The 20,050-nt window shown below is 49.2% G+C and overlaps 1 protein-coding gene across 4 annotated transcripts in view; it reads right to left on the bottom strand.

Annotated features, from left to right (window-relative positions):
* Window positions 1–20,050, bottom strand: part of OLFM2 (olfactomedin 2) — a 212,292-nt gene that overhangs the window by 77,402 nt on the left and 114,840 nt on the right. For all 4 annotated transcript variants that reach the window (XM_077329306.1, XM_077329307.1, XM_077329308.1 and 1 more), the window contains exon 2: window positions 4,184–4,333. In XM_077329306.1, the coding sequence (XP_077185421.1) occupies window positions 4,184–4,333 (150 nt within the window). The remainder of the gene's footprint in view (window positions 1–4,183; window positions 4,334–20,050) is intronic.

Here is a 20,050-nt window from a genome sequence, read left to right as displayed (position 1 = left end):
GCATCACACTGAAATCGCAAGATGTCCTAGTCCTGCTGTATACCACATTGGTCAGACCCACCTGGATCTGGTGTGCAGTTCTGGAGGCCTGACTTCAAAAAAGGACGTGGACAAAATGGGGAGAAGGCAGAGGGAGAAGACAAGGATGATCCGGGCCCTGGGGACCAAGCCCCAGGAGGAAAGGCTGAGGGATCTGGGAATGCTCAGCCTGGAGAAGAGGACGTAGGGAGAGGACATGATTGCTGTCTTTAAGTAACTGAAGGAGGAAGGCAGGGAAAGGATCCTGTTGGCAGCAGAGGGTAGAACCCGCAGTCATGGCTTTAAACTATGTGTGGAACAGTATCGGCTAGATACCAGGAAAAAGTTTTTCACAGTCAAGAGTAGCTAAGCAGTGGAATGGCTGCCTGAGGAGGTGGTGAGCTCCCCCTCCCTGGCAGTGGCCGGACAGAGACTTCTCCTGGATGCTTGAGGCTAATCCTGCATTGAGCAGGGGGTGGGACTAGATGGCCCGTAAAGCCCCCTTCCAACTCTATGATTCTATAAGAACATTTCCTTAGTGACTGGAGGTTTGTCGGTCATCAAAAGATGTGGTAATAGATGCCTGCGGCTTGAGGTTGGCCACTTTTGCTCTCCCAAGGAATCTAGTAATTGAGATGTTTGATAGATGTTTTCAGCAGCTGCTATACCACGAACAGGTTTGCCCTGGGACTCTCAATCATCAATGCCACATTACAAACAACCCCTGCTCCCAGGCAGCAGAAAAAGAATAAAATAGCGTTCTTTTTAAAAAATGAAGGGGAAAAAAGGACAGGCATTCATTACTTTAACCCTAAAAGTGTGATTATGTGATTAGGCCTTTCTTTGTCCTGGTCTAGGCATGAAGCTGAATGCATTAAGAATCCCTCACAGAAAAATCCCCCCACATAAAGGGGGGGAAAACAGCATATCAAGGAGAAAAGCTCTAGCTTAGTCCTTTACATACTGACTTAGGGCCAGTCAGCCCAATCCTGACTTTCATTCATATGTCATATAGGGCAGCGGTCCCCAACCTTTCTCAGGTCAGGGACCGCCTCCGGAGTGCGGGAAGAGCCGACGGCCCGGGTGCTGCGAAAACGCGCACGTGCAATTGCCACGCATGCGTGTTTTTGTCACCAGGTGGCACTAACGCGCATGCGCAGCAACTGTGCGTGTGCGTTTTCGCCACTGGGGGGCACTAACGCGCATGCGCGTTTGCGTCACCGCCATGCCAGCGGCTGCCTCTTCCTTTCCTTCTTGCTGCCGGTGGGGGAAGGCAGGCGTGGCTGGCGGCGGCCCGGTACCATGGCCTTTGCGGCCCGCCACCGGGCTGCGGACTGGGGGTTGATGACCCCTGATATAGGGGAACAAATGTCCCAGAATGCTCTGGGGCCCAGTTCAGCTCAGGAACATGGTAAAGGAAGGAGGAGGTTCAGAGGGGCCTGATTGCCCTGCTTCAGGGCTCCACATGGACAGATCGCAGTTGGGAAAAGGGTATGGGGTGGAAGGATGAAGTTCTCCCGCTGTGCTTGGCTTCTGAGCTGAACTGGGTTTCCAGACACCCCTATCTTGGTGGAGGCAGGGGGTTTCCTACTTCCAGGCCCTGCCCCTCCCAGCTGCGGATCAGCTGACCAGCCAGGGACTTCCCAAGTGAAACAGGAAGGCCTGGGCTACAGGGTTTCGCCCCTAATGGAGCGAATTTCTGGTATCTCACCCAAAGTGACATCATAAAGCTGGGGACATCCGGGAGACACTCTAGCATTTGGGCAAAAACTCTATGGTGGAGGCCGTTTTTACCACAGAGGTTTTGCCCAAACCCCAGAGTGTCGCCCAGATGTCGCTGGTGGGAGGACGTCCCTTCCAGCGCAATGCCGTCAACATGTTCTGGGATCCTGACATCGGCTGCGCGTCAACGCGCCGTGTCAGGTGACCCGCTCGTAGCCTGTTCTGACGTGGATTAGTCCTGGCAAGGGCTGGCCTCAGAGGCCTCTTCCGCCAGCAGTGTGATCTTGCTTGTGTGTGCAGACGTCGGGGAGGGGGGGGGTTGTCTTTGGGGGCAGGACGAGGGAGTTCTGTTAATTGCATCGGTAAATTGGCGCCGCGCATATTTGCCTAATAAATACTTTCCTTGCACGTGCGCCGTCAATAAGAAGCCGTTTTCTCTTCCGTAATAAGATTTTAACGCCATTAATCTCGGGGAAGGGGGGTGTTTACTGCTGCGGCTGCTAGCCGGGCAGCTCCAGGAGGAACAATAAAGGCGTCGTTTGCATCTTATTAAGTGGCGGGAAAGGTGAGGCAGAGAGAGAGAGAGAGAGAGGGAATGCCCTCTTGCCTTCAAAGAGGGCACACAGTTATGGTACAGCAGCCAAGCCAATGAAAGGGTCAAAGTCTCTGGCTTCCCATTAAATGCAGACAGAGCAAAAGGTTAGGAGAAAAATATGCGGTAATTAACAGATGTCTGTTCTTTAGGGGAAAGCGGTTCTTTTCTCCAATAGGGGCGAAACCCTGTGTACAGTTACAGGGGGTGTGGCCAGGAGGCGTGGCCACCTGACATCACTTCTGGGGTAGCTCAAAGCCTAAAAAATTATTTCAGGGGCTCCTCCATGGCCAAAAGGTCGAAAAAGGCTGATATAATGAAAACTCACAATTGGACATTCCATTATAACTTAGATAAAAGTTTGTGATGCTTTTTTTTAAAAAAAAATCTTATTTCATGATTGTTCTTATACAAGAGAGCCTTTCACACAATGTATTGACCACTGAGGAAGACCCCTGGGTCTATTCGGTCTATTCTGCCATGTGCAAAGATATGTGTTCTTTTTACTTTGTTTTTTAATATATTACTGGTGCACATTGTTTAATAAATTTTTGCAACAATTTTTTATTATTGTTTTGTTATTGTTTTGCAGCTCAACTTTTGGGTGCCTGACTTCCAGTGACATGTCAATTCTGGGGGGCATGGCAAGGAGGCGTGGCCAGCTGACATTCCATCTGGGGTGGCTCGAAGCCAAAAATTTATTTCAGGGGCTCCTTCATGGTCAAAAGGTTGAAAAAGGCTGAGATAATGAAAACTCACAATTGGACATTCCGTTATAACTTGGTTAAAAGTTTGTGATGCTTTTTTCAAAAAAATCTCACTTCATGATTTTCACAGCCTCAGTTTTTTGTACACAGAGCTTTACACGGAGACCCACCGACAGAACTAAAATCCCCCGGAAACACATAGATTAGCCAACACTTAGCTAGGTGGGCCAATGGCGTGCCAGGGCATAAAACAACACTGCATTTTTGTAGGAGTTAAGAGGGCCACCAAGTTCCTAGGTAAGAATGCCCCACCAGAGTTGATGGTACCGCTTCACTCTGCTCTGGTTTGGCCTCACTTGGAGTACTGTGTTCAGCTTTGGGCACCCCAATTGAAGAGGGATGTTGACAAACTGGAGCATGTCCAGAGGAGGGCAACAAAGATGGTGAGGGGTTTGGAGACCAAGACGTATGAAGAAAGGCTGGAGGAGCTTGGTCTGTTTAGCCTGGAGAGAAGACGACTGAGAGGGGATCTGATAACCATCTTCAAGCATTTAAAAGGGTGCCCTATAGAGGATGTAGCAGAATTGTTCTCTCTTGCCCCAGAGGGACAGACCAGAACGAATGGGATGAAATTAATTCAAAAGAAATTCCATCTAAACATTGGGAAGAAGTTCCTGACAGTTTCTCAGTGGAACAGGCTTCCTCGGGAGGTGGTGAGTTCTCCATCTTTGGAAATTTTTAAACAGAGGCTAGATAGCCATCTGCGGGAGAGGCTGATTCTGTGAAGGCAAAGAGGTGGCAGATTACAGTAGATGAGCAATTGGGATATGAGTGTCCTGCATAATGCAGGGGGTTGGACTAGATGACCCATGAGGTACCTTCCAACTCTATGATTCTATGATTCTGCTATCACAAAACGATGGGATCTTGCAAGGATCAGGTACAGTTTCAAGATCAGTTTCAGCACAGATGGTATGGCTGGATCAGATGCCAAAGGAGCTGCACCCATGAAGGAATCTCAGCCTGGAGAGGTGAATAAAGGTGGACCTGGCTAGGAAAGACCAAAGGACGGCATCACGATGCCCGACCTCCATCACTTCAAGCCGCCCGCCTACTCCCCCCAAATTCGGAACACGTCTCTTACTTTTTCCTTCAGGTGCTGCAGCTGCCGACTGCGCAGGTCTCGTGAGCAGGAGCCCTGGACGGGGATGACGGCCGTGCAGAGGCATTTGCTGTCCGGGACCTGAGCAGAGGTGTAGACCTGCCAACCTTCATTGGAGCTCTGGAAGAGGGTCTGCAAAGAGAAAGAACAAGCGGAGGTCAACAAAGAGGTCATGCTAGCCCTCCATTCCACGTCGTACACCGTGGCAAACAGGTAAGACCGATCTGGTCATTCATTTTTCATTTCTAAAGTGGTGGATGCAGCCGTGAAATCAAATGGTGAATAACACTGGGCCGGAACGCAATGTTAGGCAAGAACCGAATATGGAAGAGTAAAGATATCAGCCTTAATACAAAGTGCCGGCTAGTCAATGCCCTTGTCTTCCCCTTAACAAGCTATGGAGGTGAAAGCTGGACCCTGAAGAAGGAAGACAGGAGGAGAAGAGATGCTTTTGAATTAGGGTGTTGGAGACGAATGCTGCGAATGCCATGGACAGCCAAAATTACCAACAAGAGTGTTTCAGAGAGGAGCAAACCAACTATGTCATTAGAAGGGAAGATATTACGGCTGAAGCTCACTTACTTTGGACACATCATGCGATCAAACTCACTAGAAAAATCATTGATGCTCAGCATGGTCAGGGGCAAAAGGAAACGTGGCCGCCAAAGCATCCGCTGGCTCGACACGATCAAAGCCGACACAGGGATGACCATGAACCAACTTTAAAAAGCACTTAGAGACAGGGATGCCTGGCGAAAACTTTCCTATAGAATCGCCGAGGGTCGGACACGACTGAACGGATGACTTCATCACCAAGTCAGCGCTGCTTGCATTCTGCACATTCCTAGCTGCTACTAGAAATGCCACGGCCCATCACAGGACACTGAAAGACCCGTGACCCGTGGTGCATGGCAAAGACTTTCCTATAGAATTGCCGAGGGTTGGACATGACTGAACGGATAACTTCTTCTTCTTCTTCTTCATCATCATCATCATCGTGCTTTGGGCGGATCCTGCTTTGAGCAGGGGGTTGATGGCCTGTATGGCCCCTTCCAACTCTAGGATTCTATGATTCTATGATTCTATGATCATCAAAGCAGTTTTGGACTTCACTGATGGAGATATGGAGGTCCTGTTTTTCCTCCTGGTGGCCAGATGCAGCTGACCAGTCTTCGGTGAAACCATTTTAAATAAAGAGGATCGCTCTCCCCAAAAAGACCCACAATCTACGAGTGTGCATGGGAAGTGGCATCGAGTCATAGCTGACTCCTAGTGACTCCAGCAAGGCCCCTGGTTTGCCGTTGCCTTCCTCCATGGAGTCCTACTTGGAAGTTTCTCTTCCAAGGATCGAACCTGCTTAGCTTTTGGGATCTGATGAGATCCCACTACGCTCTCCTGCCTGCCTTCCCCACACAGTGTATGTCTGGTTAAAATCCCTGGTGAACTAATGGAGCAGAGACGGCTACTAGCCCCAAGGAACAGATGGGATATGTTGTCTGGGGCAAGGAGGTTCTGCATTATCGTTGTTTAGAGGGCAAGAATGGGAGGAATCTGAAGCTCTGGCCTCACCAGTGCCAGTGCCTCACCAGTGCACCTCCTGATGGCACTTGGGTTTGGGCCACTGTGTGACACAGAGTGCTGGACTGGATGGGCCATTGGCCTGATCCAACATGGCTTCTCTTATGTTCTTAAGGCTGCTGGTGGACCTCCTGATGCCACCTGGGTTTGGGCCACTGTGTGACACAGAATGTTGGACTGGATGGGCCATTGGCCTGATCCAACATGGCTTCTCTTAAGTTCTTAAAGATGCTGGTGGACCCCATGATGGCACCTGGTTTTCGGCCATTGTGTAACACAGAGTGTTGGACTGGATGGGCCCTTGACCCGATCCAACATGGCTTCTCTTATGTTCTTCTGTAAATAAAATGGCTTTGTGGGGCCTCATGGAGATTCCTAACAAAGGCGCTTGATACATCTCCTTGGGGAGTGCATTCCAGAAACTGGGAACTACTACGAAAAAGGAACGGGCTCTGGTTAATCCCACCCAGTCACCTTAAGTGGAAGACCAGCCAGAAGGGGGCAGCGTGAGGACAGAAGATGGTCCACAGGGACATAAGGGAGGGGACAGGCCTATAGATATTTGCATCTCAAGCTATCAGGAGCTGCAAAGGGCATAAACCAGGACTTAGAATGGAATGCTTAAACCAGGGGTGGGTAAACTGTGGCCCTCCAGACGTCCATGGACTACAATTCCCATGAGCCCCTGCCGGCGAATTGTAGTCCATGGAAATCTGGAAGGCCGCAGTTTGTCCACCCCTGGCCTAAATAAACAAGACAGCCAGTGTAGCTGATTCCAGTCTTAGAATAATAGAATCATAAAATCATAGAATCATAGAGTTGGAAAGTACATCATGGGTCATCTAGTCCAACCCCCTGCACTGTGCAGGACACTCACATCCCAATCGCTCATCTACTGTCTCCTGCCACCCCTTTGGCTTCAAAGAATCAGCCTCTCTGTCAGATGGCTATCTAGCCTCTGTTTAAAAATTTCCAAAGATGGAGAAGCCCCTACCTCCTGAGGAAGCCTGTTCCACTGAGAAACTGTCAAGAACTTCTTCCCGATGTTTAGATGGGATTTCTTTTGAATTAATTTAATCCCATTCATTTTGGTCTGTCCCTCTGGGAGCAAGAAAGAACAATTCTGCTCCATCCTCCATATGGCACCCTTTTAAATACTTTAAGATGGTTATCAGATCCCCTCTCAGTCGTCTCCTCTCTAGGCTAAACAGACCCAGCTCCCCTAACCTTTCTTCATATATCTTGGTCTCCAAACCCCTCACCATCTTTGTTGCCCTCCTCTGGACACGTTCCAGTTTGTCTACATCCCTCTTCAACTGGGGTGCCCAAAACTGAACACAGCACTGCAAGTGAGGCCGAACCAGAGCAGAGTAAAGCGGTACCATCACCTCCCGTGATCTGGATACTCTGTTTGATACAGTCCCAAATCCCATTTGCCTTTTTAGCCACTGAGTCACACTGCTGACTCATGTTCAATGTATGGCCTACTAAGACTCCTAGATGCTTTTTGCACATGCTACTGCCAAGACAAGTCTCCCCCATCTTATACTGGTGTATTTGGTTTTTCCTACCTAAATGCAGAACTTTACATTTGTCCCTATTGAACTTCATTTTATTCAGTTTAGCCCACTTCTCGAGCCTATCAAGATCATCCTGTATTCTGTTGCTGTCTTCAGTTGTGTTTGCTACCCCGCCCAGTTTAGTACCATCTGCAAATTTAATAAGTATCCCCTCTAATCCCTCATCTAAATCATTTATAGATATGTTGAACAACACAGGTCCCAGGACAGGTCCTTGGGGTATTCCACTTGTCACTCTTTTCCAAGAAGACGCTGAACCATTAACAAGTACCCTCTGGGTACGGTTTGTCAACCAGTTATTGATCCACCTGACAGAATTAGGATCCATACCACATTATACCAACTTGTCAACAAGAATATCACGTGGAACCTTATCAAAAGCTTGACTGAAATCTTTACTGAAGCTTTACAGTCATAGCTTTCACATTAGAAATCTCTCTCTCTCTCCCCCCTGCGGTACAAAATCATCTGCGGAAAGTCACGGCAGTGAAACTTGTTTTCAAATGGCTTTTCATTTGAATAACGGACGTGTCCCGGACGTTAGTAGGGGGAAAAAAAGATTTACAAGGAATTGACTAGAATGTTCAAAATCCAAGGAATGAGCTTCTGAGATTCTTTCCATCACAAAGATAAAAGTTTATTTCCTTCCCAAAAGAGGGGAAAGCTGAGGTTTCGTCCTCATTCTTTGCCTGGTGTTTGAGAAGTCCTTGCATGGCTACCCCAGAGAGAATGTCTGGCCTCAGATTGACATGGTATGAAGAAATGAAGCAGGAGCCACTGCAATTTGAAGGGAGAGCTCTGGGGGGACAGTGCTCAGGGGCCAGCGTGGTGTCGCAATTAAGAGTGGCAGCTTCTAGTCTGGCTAGCCGGGTTTCATTCCCTGCTCCTCCTCCACCTGCAGCCAGCTGGGTGATCCTGGGCCACTCGCAGTCCTGTTAGAGCTGTTCACCCAGAGCAATTTCTCTCAGAGCTCTCTCAGCCTCACCTACCTCGCAGGGTGCCTGTTGTGGGTAGAGGAAGGGAAGGTAAACCACCTTGAGCCTCACTCGGGTAGTGAAAAGTGGGATTAAATCCAATCCTTCTTCTTCCTCTACTTAGTGCCTGGTCTCCTTCAAAGGCTTTTCTTCTCACCTGCTGACTCACCTGCCTGCACATTGTTTTCCCAAGCCTTTATGAGTCCAATTACCACCTGCATTGATAGACGCCCCCACCACCCTCGGGCCTATTCCCTGACCATACCGGGCAGTGCCTAGGCCAGAGAGCAGGGCTGGCAGAGTGTGTGCAAGCAAGCAAAGAGGTGGGCGATGGGCAGGTTGGCAGCAGGGGAGCCAGGTGCAGCCGCTGCCCCTCCTGAAGCCATTCTGAAACCAGCCCTGAAACGATGCCTCTCTGTGGCCAGGATCTGCCAGGGCAGCAGCACCCATCCCATCAGCTTCCCACTTGCTTTGCCCTCTGAAAAGGCCAGAGCAAAATAACTATTTAACAAATCGTCCATGTCTCTCATTGTCAAACGGTCCCCTACCACCCCCAACCATGACTTCAGTTGTGAGGGTGGTCTAACCAGGGAAGGAGACATTGGTCTTGCTCATCTGTGTTGCTTCACATTCTGCTGTCCCTTTGTTCTTTTGTATAGACCGAGGTGGCCTAACTGTGGCTCTGCGGATGTCCATGGACTACAATTCCCACAATTCCCTTGTGGGAATTGTAGTCCATGGACATCCGCAGAGCCACAGTTTGGCTACAGACTAACTGCTAGGGTTCTGTTCACATGATGGAACCCAGAGGCAGAGGAAGCCAGAGGGTTATCTGCTGGCTTGGCCTTGAGCAAGGCACTGCAAGAAGAAGAAGAAGAAGAAGAAGAAGAAGAAGAAGAAGAAGAAGAAGAAGAAGAAGAAGAAGAAGAAGAAGAAGAAGAAGAAGAAGAAGAAGAAGAAGAAGAGTTGGTTCTTATATGCCACTTTTCCCTACCTGAAGGAGGCTCAAAACGGCTTGCAGTCGCCTTCCCATTCCTCTCCCCACAACAAGCTGCACCTGGGTACAGCAACTGAGCCATTTGTGCACCTGGGAATATAGGAAGGCTGCCTTTTACAAGTCGGGATGTTCTTGTGCATCATCGGGGGTGGTATAACCAAGAAATATCGATCCCTAAGTGTCTCACAGATCAGTGTCAACAAGAAGTATCATGAGCTCTACTTCGCTTTATCAATAAACTGCTTTTGCTGAATTGCCAAGTCGGTTTCATTGAGAAGTCCACGGGGATGCATCATCTGTGTCATAGGCTCCCATGGTTCACCTCTTCTCACGGGGTGACCTCTGCCCAGTCTGTAGGATTGACAGCTCTGGGTTGGAAAACGCATGATTTCGGGGGTGGGACCTGAAGACAGTGTGGTTTCGGGAGGGGAGAGACTTCAGCATGCTACCATGCCATGGAGCCCACCCTACAAGGCAGGCGTTTTCTCCAGGGGAGCTGCTCTCTGTCAGCTGAAGATCAGTTGTAAGAGCGGGAGATCTCCAGCCCCCACCTGGAGGTTGGCAAGGATAGGTCTCATTCTAGAAGAAGAAGAAGAGTTGGTTCTTATATGCCGCTTTTCCCTACCCGAAGGAGACTCAAAGCGGCTTACCTCTCCCTCTAGCCAACCATGTTGCATTATCAGGAGGACACAGTGAGATCCCCCCCACCTCCCAAAAGCAAACAGCGTCCTGATCTTCTCGGAGGAAACGCGGGAGAAAAATGTAGAGGAGCAATAAGAATGATAAGACAGACTCCAAAACCATATTTGGAGCTTTGCTTATAGATTAGGAGGTCTGAGCAGGTCCCACATTAATTGGATTACAAGACATCTGGCTTGGCTGTAGGGAAAGCGAAGACTCAGATTGTTTTACACTCCTGCGCATGCATTTACATAATATATGCACACTATAAAAAGGCACACAGTCCTGTGTGCCCCTCGTGCCCCTCGTCTCCGGCCGAAACAGTGCTTTCTGAGCAAGAGACGGCTCCCACGATGGAGCGGCCAAGGAGATTCCGAACTGCCAGGTTTCCACACGACAGCCTGGCAGGAGATGCGCCATGTGCTGCGTCTCCCGTCTGCCCGGCTGGTTCCCCACCCACCACACACATGGCAGCTCTGTCAATATTTGCTGTCTGGAGAACCAACAGACCAATTATTTGCCACTGCCATTTCCCGTATAAGCAACCCCTCCCCGGCAGCCGTGCGGCATGGAGGAAGACGGTGGAAGACAGGGAGATCCGGGAGATCGTGAAAACCCTACAGAAACAGGACCGAGGGACACTGATATACAGCCTACCCTTATGGAATATTTCCTCGGGATTACATCAAGGATGCTCCCGAATCTTGCAGCCCCTCTGTTTTGACTTGAAACCTCGCGGTTCGGTTTTCCTTTGTGCCGAATGAACGAACGAAACCTGAGCCCGAACACCGATACATTCGCACTGTTGTTAGACTCATTTTGGCACCAACTGAACGTGTATCCTCCCTACAAATACAGGGTTGCCAGGTGCCCCCTGGCCATCATAGGGGGATGGGAGATAGGGTTCATTCATTCATTCATTCATTCATTCATTCATTCATTCATTCTTTCTATACCGCCCTTCCATATAGCTCTGGGCGGTTTACATAAAACATCATGGGTTAATTACACAGAACATTGCAACAAGTATAGCAAATATAACAATCATGACATAACAGGTCAATCAGAACAATATTTAAACAGGAACAGGAACACTCACACAGCTCTGGGTTGGTCAGATTCTTCAGTCATGGGAGAGGGTGCCTGGGGAGGCAGTGGGTGTTTTTGGGCGGGTCGGCCTCAAGCAAATGCCTGGTGGAGGAGCTCCCTTTTGCAAAATTGTGGGAGTTTGGACAGAGCTCTGATCTCTTCTGGGAGCTCGTTCCACCAGGTGGGGGCCAGAAACGGGAAGGCTCTGGTCCTTGTTGAGGTCCGACGTGCTTCCCTGGGACCAGGGATCCGCAGCCCGTTGGGGGTGGTGGAGCATAAGGTTCTTTGGGGGTTGCCATATTGGGAAACTCCTTAAGGTTTCAGAAGCCTGGGGAAGTTGGGGACTTCTGTGGAGTCTAATTTTTTAATGATTCTTAGATGCAATATAATAAAGAAGTGTCCATCAATATGGCGGTGAGCTTTGCACATAAAAAGGGACTGCGTACTACGTAGATCCTTTGGACTCCAAAGTTTGGAGGATCACCCACAAGCAGATTTTTGCTAGTGATGGGAGAGGTGATGGGTTCTCATCACCTTCTTTGGAAGTTCTTCAGCAGAGGCTGGATAGCCATCTAACAGAAATGCTGATTTTATGAACTTAAGCAGATGGCGAGTGGGTGGGCAGGAAGGGATGTGCCAGCGTTTGTCTCTTGTGGCCCTTCCTTGCATACCGAGGGAATTGCTGATCGAATTGTTGATTGCCACTGTGGGATGGTATGTGAATTTCTTCCAGGCCAGGCTGGATTCTACAAATTTTTGGTGGGGGCATCACTGGGGCATGAAATTGGGGTCACTCTGGGTAGGCAGGTAGTTGTGATCTCCTGCATTCTGCTGGGAGTTGGAAGTCTCTTCCAACTCTATGATTCTGTAAATGACCTCATTCATTGTATGGGTGGCAACCTTTGCCTCTGTTGACGCCATCTTTGTGTAGCCCTTGGTCATTCCAGTGCACGACGGCATGCTTGGAACTGGCTTTTTGACCAATAGATTTGGAACAATTCTCATTGCAGAAACCAATAAATTGCCAAAGGCTTTCATGGCCAGAGTCAACTGGTTGTGGTGGGCTTTCTGAGCTCTGTGGCCATGGCTGGGTGATTTTAGACTCTGATGTTTGACCAGTAATCATAGCTGGCATATTCAGGTGTAGGAGAGATTCTCATCTTGCTGTGTCCTACCTCTGCAGACACCAGTCAAAGTTATTGGTGAAACGTCAGGAACCAGGCAGAAGACACCCGAGTCAAGTCCTTGCAAAAGCCAATCCCGGAGACCAGAGTGCTTGTGAAATCCAAAGGGAAGCTTTATTCATAAGACTAATACAAAAGGCAAAGTTCTATGAACAAACTCTTTGGCAGAGACAAAGGATCAATAGCCCCACCCCCCAATAGGGTACTTATACAGGAGACCAAATAGGGGAGGAGGGAAGAGGGGTGCACAAAGCTGGAAAATACAATGGTTCTCAGAAGGGCCATCTGGTCCGTGCTTTGATCTAAAAACGTTACAAGTGTTGAAACTTCATGGCTCCTAGCAAGGTCAGTGACAGCAGGAAGAGATAAAGTGTTCTGGTGGTGAGACACTTTGGTATGCAGAGCGAGGACAGGAACCAACAAGCAATTTAGAAGAAGAAGAAGAAGAAGAAGAAGAAGAAGAAGAAGAAGAGTTGGTTCTTATATGCCACTTTTCCCTACCCGAAGGAGGCTCAAAGCGGTTTACAGTTGCCTTCCCATTTCTCTCCTCTTCCCATTTATGGCTTTATGACAATGGCCCAGGAGTCTCTGGGAGAACTCAGGTGAAACTCGGGTCAGGAACCAAGGTTCATGACAGGACTAAACCTACCAGCACAACCACACAGTCCAGAAAGCCCAGAACAACCAGTAGACCAAAAACATTCAGTGATGATAACGAGGAGGACGCCATTGGTCACGGGGTTGGTTGCCTGCTCATAATTCTCCCAGTTTGCACCAATGTTCTCAGGCAGTGGGATGCCCTGGGGCTATGGGCCACGAGAGCACAGCAGTTCCGCGCTAGTTTGCCACGGCCTGTTCTCTCTGCCCCGCCTCCAGGGACAAGGCGGTTGGCGTCTGCCCCGCCGAGGCTGCCGCCTCTTCCCGATCCCTGCAAGGGGAAGGAACGCGTTTCTCCCACTCGCTCGACTCCTAACTAAAAATGGAGCCACGGACGCTATTTTTAGCTCCCGCCTGCCCTGGGCTGTGCGGAACGGAGGCACGTAATGAATTGTGGCGTGACCTATTCTGTCCTCTTGCGTTATGTCGCAAAGCTTCTTCATCCGTTGGGCTGTCTTCTCCCCACCCTCCATTTCATTCTCATTCTTAAAGAGAGCAGGGGGAAGGGGGAGGGGAGAGAGAAAGGCAAATATTCCAAGACAACTTTCCCCTGGAAGTAAGATAGGGCCGCCAAATCCCCCTCTCCCCTGGTTCCTCTATTGCCCCCTGATCGGCCGGGCGAGGCTTGCGAGAGGAGCCCTCTTGGGCAGGAGAGCAGAAGGAGCAGGGTTTCGCAGCAGGGGGAGCTGCTGCAGACAGAGGATGCAAACTAGGTCAGCCCCTTGTTAGCCGGCTGAGCGGTCTGTCCTTCCGGATGCGGCCTGCCCCTAATTTACGCCGAGCGGATTAGTAATCAGCGTGGAGTGATCCCGCGCCCGCCAATCAGACCCAGCTGTCCTAGAACCGTTTGCGGATTCCAAAGCCATTCGAGCTTTGCTGAATCCTGGCTCAAGAGGTCAGACTGCGGGGTTCCTGAGACTGCAGGGCATCGTTGCCACCCTCCAGGTAGGAGCTGGAGATTAGAAATGAAGAAGAGCTGTTTTTCTTTTGGCACCCCACTTTTCACTATTTGAAGGAGCCCCATAGGGCAGGGGTGGGCAACTGCGGCCCTCCAGATCTTCTTGTACTACAGTTCCCATGAGCCCCTGCTCATTGGCATAAGGGCATGCAAACACCTTTCCCTTCCTCTCCCCACAACAGCCACCTCGTGAAGTAGGTGAGGCTGAGAGAGCTCCCATGGCATTATACCCTGCTGAGGTTGCTCCTCAGACTCCAAAACTCCAGGAATTTCTTCCCCCGGAGGTGGCAACCCCACCGTGGGCCCAGGCAAATGGAGAGTATGTCACGAGAATGCTAATAGCCCTTAAAGGTATGTTGTTTCAGAAAAAAAAAATCAAAGCCAAAATTAAGCTTCTAGGACTCAGGGCCAAGGAAACATATTTGGGGATGCATTAGAAGAGATTACAAACTTCCCCCAAGCACATAGCCGGGGGATGAGCCTGGCTTTCCACACAACCTCCTTCTGTTTGGTTCAGCAGTAAGCCTGAAACAGAACCCAGCGGAAGGTTCACTCTCCAGTATGGGATGAGCTTGGATGTTGCCCTCCCTTGCTCAAGGGATGCCACCCTCCCTGGCACAGAGAGAAACCAGCCACGAAAATGTGGGATACGAACAAGGGAAAGGCACAGGTGTGTCCAAAGCCAAACATATGAAGCAAAGATATGATTTAGTAAAAGGCCTCATAAAATGTTATTTATTGGCTATACTATTTTAATTACATTAATTACTACTACTACTACTACTACTACTACTACTACTACTACTACTACTACTACTACTACTACTACTACATTTATTACCTGCCACTCTTGGCAAACTGGCTCATGGGACGGTTGAAAGATTAAAAAAAAACAGAACAATAAAACCCCAATAAAACCTCATTAAAACAACACCAATAGAAAAAGCCCAATTTGGCGGAAAACAATCTTTTCCCAAAATGGAATGCCTGCCACCGGGTGTCAACAACATCCTCAAGAGGGCTGAAGGATAATATACTTCCTGGGGGGGGGGCCAATGAGATCTAATTATCATTTGCTATATCAATAATGGCATTATTCCTCCCCTAAATATTCCACCAAGAGCAGGAGTGGCATGTATCTACTCAGGGGAAAACCTGGTGGGTGAGCTTGCCGGGGTTGGGGTGTGGTGGGGTGTGGTGGAGTGGCGGCACATATCAAATTGTGCAATTTTGTAATTTTGCAAAATTTTGTAATTTTGCCATTTTGTAAAATTTTGCAATTTTGGATGTTCCAGGCTACCTCAGTCTTGTTAGATCGCATTTCCCTCTGTTTCCACTTAGAATCATGGAAGAGACCTCCTGGGTCATCTAGTCCAACCCCCTGCACTATGCAGGACACTCACAATCCTATTGCTCATCCATCGTAACCGGCCACCCCCTTGAACCTTCCCAGAATCAGCCTCTGCGTCAGATGGCTCTCCAGCCTCTGTTTAAACATCTCCAAAGATGGAGAACCCACCACCTCCCGAGGAAGCCTGTTCCATTGAGAAACCGCTCTGACTGTCAGGGACTTCTTCCAGATGTTTAGATGGAATTTAGAATCATAGAATCATCCCATTGGTTCTGGTCTGTCCCTCCAGGGCAAAAGAGAACAACTCTGCTCCATCCTCTCCATGGCAGCCTTTTAAATACTTGAAGATGGTGATCAGATCCCCTCTCAGTCGTCTCCTCTCCAGGCTAAACAGACCAAGCTCCCCCAACCTTTCCTCCTACGTCTTGGTCTCCAAACCAAGGGAAGGAGAAGGGGAGGGAATGTGGACTCTGCCCATTCACTCACCTAGTCGAAGGCTTTTTAAATTCATAGGCCACATCCTTTGTGCTCAAGAATGGATCTATTTAATTTACGGCTGCAAAGGGGGCTGTCACTCCAGACAGGCAGGATCACAGTAAACAAGCCATAAAGATTTTTATGTGGGTCGGTGCTTGCAGGGCCGAACTTAAAGCATTTTACAAGCGTTCGATGGGGATTTTTAAAAGGCCGCAAAACAGTGTGATCCTTGCGGTCCCAGCAAGTTATTCCTGCTGAAATAAATATTTCATGCCTAACTTTGGGGGGGGGGGATGCACTTTGAGTAACGAAATGTGCAATATATATTTATTTTGCTTTGTCCATTAATTTGGTGGTGTTGTTGTTCGCTGGTGGGGGAAAGAAACGAGAGCGGCAGCTAATGTATCGTTTGCCGTAGGGTGTTTCAGACGTGTGGGGGGAAAGACAGGCGGGGTTTGACGGCACCTCCCCTCCCTATTTTTGAGCAGAATGCGGCTGCTAGGGTCCTCACTGGAACATCTTGGTGGGCCCATGTTCAGCAGGAGCTGTTGGCTTTCCGCAGGGCCTGAAAGACGCAGCTCTTCCGCCAGGTCTATGGTTGAGGCCAGCCTAGGAAGGAGATCTGATGGCTCCCCTGCTTAAGAAGTATGACACCCTTTGACCACCTGGATGTGACTTGCGGACATAGCCTTCTGCTACCGATGGCAGGTGCCCCGTTCTAGGGAAGGGCTGTTTCCCGCCACGCTGGGGTTTTGTACTCTTTTGTTTGAGAGAACGCTTCTGTGCTGACCTCATGGAGACAACATCCCGAATTTTGCTTCCTTGTAGCTGAAAGAATCAAACTTGCATGTCTGCCCTTTCCCGCTTAAAGCCCTTGGATAATGATCCGAAATATGCAGAGAGGCACCTGCTCCAATTCCTTCAGGGTGACAAGATAAAGGCTGTTTCCATTGCGGTTGCAAAGGTTTGGTTCCTAGAATCAAGGCAACGGAAAGCTTTATTTATACCATGTGGGTCGCTTCGCTGCTGCTGTGTTTCTATATTCCATCCTCGATGTTTCCTTTTTTTATCAGATGTACGTTAATCCTCCAATAATGCAATGCACTTTGTTTCCTGGCTTTTGACTGTATTAATAAATTCTTCTTCTTACATGGTGAACCCCCCCACCCTGCCGCAGCCTGGATTTTTCAAGGCAATGGAGAGTTATCATTCATTCATTCATTCATTCATTCATTCATTCATTCATTCATTCATTCATTCATTCTTTTCCTGCCACTCCCGAGATCGGCTCATGGCGGGTTACGAAGAGTCCAATAAAAACCGCAATAAAATCCCATTAAAAACAGGGGAAAACCATAGAACAAAACTGGCACAATCATGGCGGAAATCCTCTATCATCAAACCCCCAACTAACCTCTAGTGAAGGGTGGAAAGAGTTGGCCATGGCCTTCCTCTGTAGAGCCTTCCTTGGTGGTCACCCACCGTAGTACCAACCCTGCTTAGGGTCTGAGATCTGACCAGGGCCCACCATTACATCTTCCTGTCCAGTTTGTTCTGATTTGAACCAGGGACCGTCCTGCTCCTGCTCATAACTCCCGCCGCCTGCCAGCAGGACGGGACGGGTAAGACAGAATAGATTCTTTCCCGCTCCTAGACAGCAGCGACCGTAGCTCTTTCCTCTGCGAAACACCACCCCCGACCCAATCCAAAACCTGAAGCCAGCCTTATAAAAACAGCCCTACGGGAACATTTATTCCACGTATGCTAATGCAGCTTTCACTGCAGGAGCCGGGGAGCTCTGCAGGACAGGACGTTTGTCACAGGCTGGCGGGACGTCCCCGCCGTTCTCTCGGGCACGTCTGCAGAGGCGGGAAACGTCACCCTGTTACGAATTCTGCTCCAGCGCCTCCCTGACGGTCACTGCACAGAGGACAAAAAGCCACGCTGCCACCTGGTTTTTGGTCCTGCGCTGGTCGCCCTAATTCTTTCTTTTAATGCAGTGGTTCTCAACCTGGGGGTCAGGACCCCTTTGGGGGTCAAATGACCCTTTCACAGGGGTCGCGACAGGGCAAGCAGCTTGGCTGGGGGGGTAGGGGTGGGCACCATCCTCACAACAGCCTTGCGGGGTAGATCAAGATAGGGCAAAGAGCGAGATCGGCATGGTGGGACAAGAGGCAGAACTGAACTGAGAACCCCCAGAAAAAAAGCCCAATTTATGTACCATCATGAACAATGGATCTTCATGTTATTGGTCAGTTTTGGTTTAATTTCTGTGAAAGAACACTTGCCTAATTTTAGGGGTGGGGGTCCCCACAACATGAGGGACTATATTAAAGGGTCGCGGCATTAGGAAGGTTGAGAACCACTGTTTTAACATGTTAATCATCATGACGGGGTGAGAAGTCCCCAGTCACCTTCCAGCACCATTGGAGTGCCCCCCCTCCCGATCTGAAATAATTTTCAAAAGAATGACCTAGTCAGGGAGGCCAAAAGAAACTACATTTCCGAAGAAACCATTGGGAGGATGAATCTGAGAAAGGGAGAGGAGAAGGCAGGGGGGGAGAGTTTGAGTAAAGAATTGCTGTTTTTTTGTTCTTCCTGCTTTAGCTGTGACCTCCATTATGAACAGGTTCTGGGGAAAATTTTTGCATTATATAGGGGAGTGTCGTGGTTAAAGCTTGGTGTAGGAGGGCAGGATGCTGTTCCCGTTGGCTGCAGAGGAGAGGACACGCAGTAATGGGTTTAAACTTCAAGTACAACGATATAGGCTAGATATCAGGAAAAAAATTTTCACAGTCAGAGTAGTTCAGCAGTGGAATAGGCTGCCTAAGGAGGTGGTGAGCACCCCCTCACTGGCAGTCTTCAAGCAAAGGTTGGATACACAGGGCCTTTTCGCACGGGGATCTTTGTTGCAAATTGTTTGCGGAATGAAAAATCGCCATTTAAAATAGTGGAATTCGTCGTTATGCATACCTGCCTTTGTAGTGGAATCAGTTGCGTTTTTTAGCGTTTCCCACAGGCTTCCGGTCTCGGCAGAAATCGCTAGAAAGGAAGCGCTATTGCCAAGCTCGTCCCGCCCCTGGCCGTCAAGCAGCCAATGGGCAGCCGTTAGCATGCTCCCAAACAGCCCCTTTCCCTTTAAGAAAGGTTTAAAAAAAAAAAAACAGACCCATAGCAACGAATCTAGGTAGATTCGTTGCAACGGAGAGACTCATCCAGCTGCCTAATGTGAGCTGTCGTTTGATCGTATGATCGTTGGCACGCTGCCTCGAGTGATAAAAAAAAAATCCCCCCCCCTTTCACGGGCCCGATTTTTGGCTGAATTAATGTGTAAAAAATAAAGGGACTTTATTTCAGCAAACGGGCTTTTATGTGGTTTGTGCTTAGTGACTAAACGTAAAGGACTGAAGCCAGGGAAGCCTCTAAACAGAAAGAGGCTCGCTGGTGCGTTTATCCCCGCTCGCTCGGAGAAAAAAAAATGGCGATCGCTTCGCCGGAAGTTTGGAGGACAGGCTCAGGAGGAGGGACTTTGAAGAACCCGCAACAATGGTAACGCACAGGTCTTTAGCGCTAGTGTTGCAGATTGGTTGCAGGAGTGTATCGCTATCCGGAGGGTGAATCCACTTTTCTGGATTCCCCTAAAAGCGCTACAACGAAGCACTTTTTGCGGGTCGGTTTCAGGAGTGTTGCAGATTGTCTACGATGTCGTGCGTTATGCCAAATTAGTAGCGTTTTCAATTAGCAACCATTGTGCTATTTTGAAGCCGTGCGAAATGGCCCACACTTTTCTTGGATGCTTTAGGATGCTTAGGGCTGATCCTCTGTTGAGCAGGGGGTTGGACTAGATGGCCTGTATGGCCCCTTCCAACTCTATGATTCTATGTAGTGGTTAGAGTGGGGGACTCTGATCTGGAGAGACAGGTTGGATTGGCCTCTCCTTGGCATGCAGCCCGCTGGGTGACCTTGGGCTAGTCCTGTTAGAGCTGTTTTCACAGAGCAGTTCTCTTAGCGCTCTCTCGGCCCCACCTACCTCCCTGACCAGGTTTGGGAAGCAAACAACCCTCGCACCACTCGGCAGAAGCTCCCGGGATTCTGAGTATCGGATCAGTTGTTTTCGGCCAGATATTGACTGCTGGCTCAAGGGTTCAATTGCTGTTTGGAGTCAAAGCTGCGGAGAGATTTATGAAAACATTGGTATTCCGCTCTGGTTCTCCAAGAAGCCAAAACACGCTCTGTTTTCTGGGCTCCGATTCAATTGGACTGGAGGCTGGCTGGCTGCCAGTTTGCGCTCCTGGATCGAATACCTGGAGATCTTCCACACCG

This window comes from Paroedura picta, chromosome 3 (assembly GCF_049243985.1).
Source record: "Paroedura picta isolate Pp20150507F chromosome 3, Ppicta_v3.0, whole genome shotgun sequence".
In the NCBI taxonomy this organism is placed as follows: domain Eukaryota; kingdom Metazoa; phylum Chordata; class Lepidosauria; order Squamata; family Gekkonidae; genus Paroedura; species Paroedura picta.
This window is presented reverse-complemented; position numbering and strand designations above follow the sequence as displayed.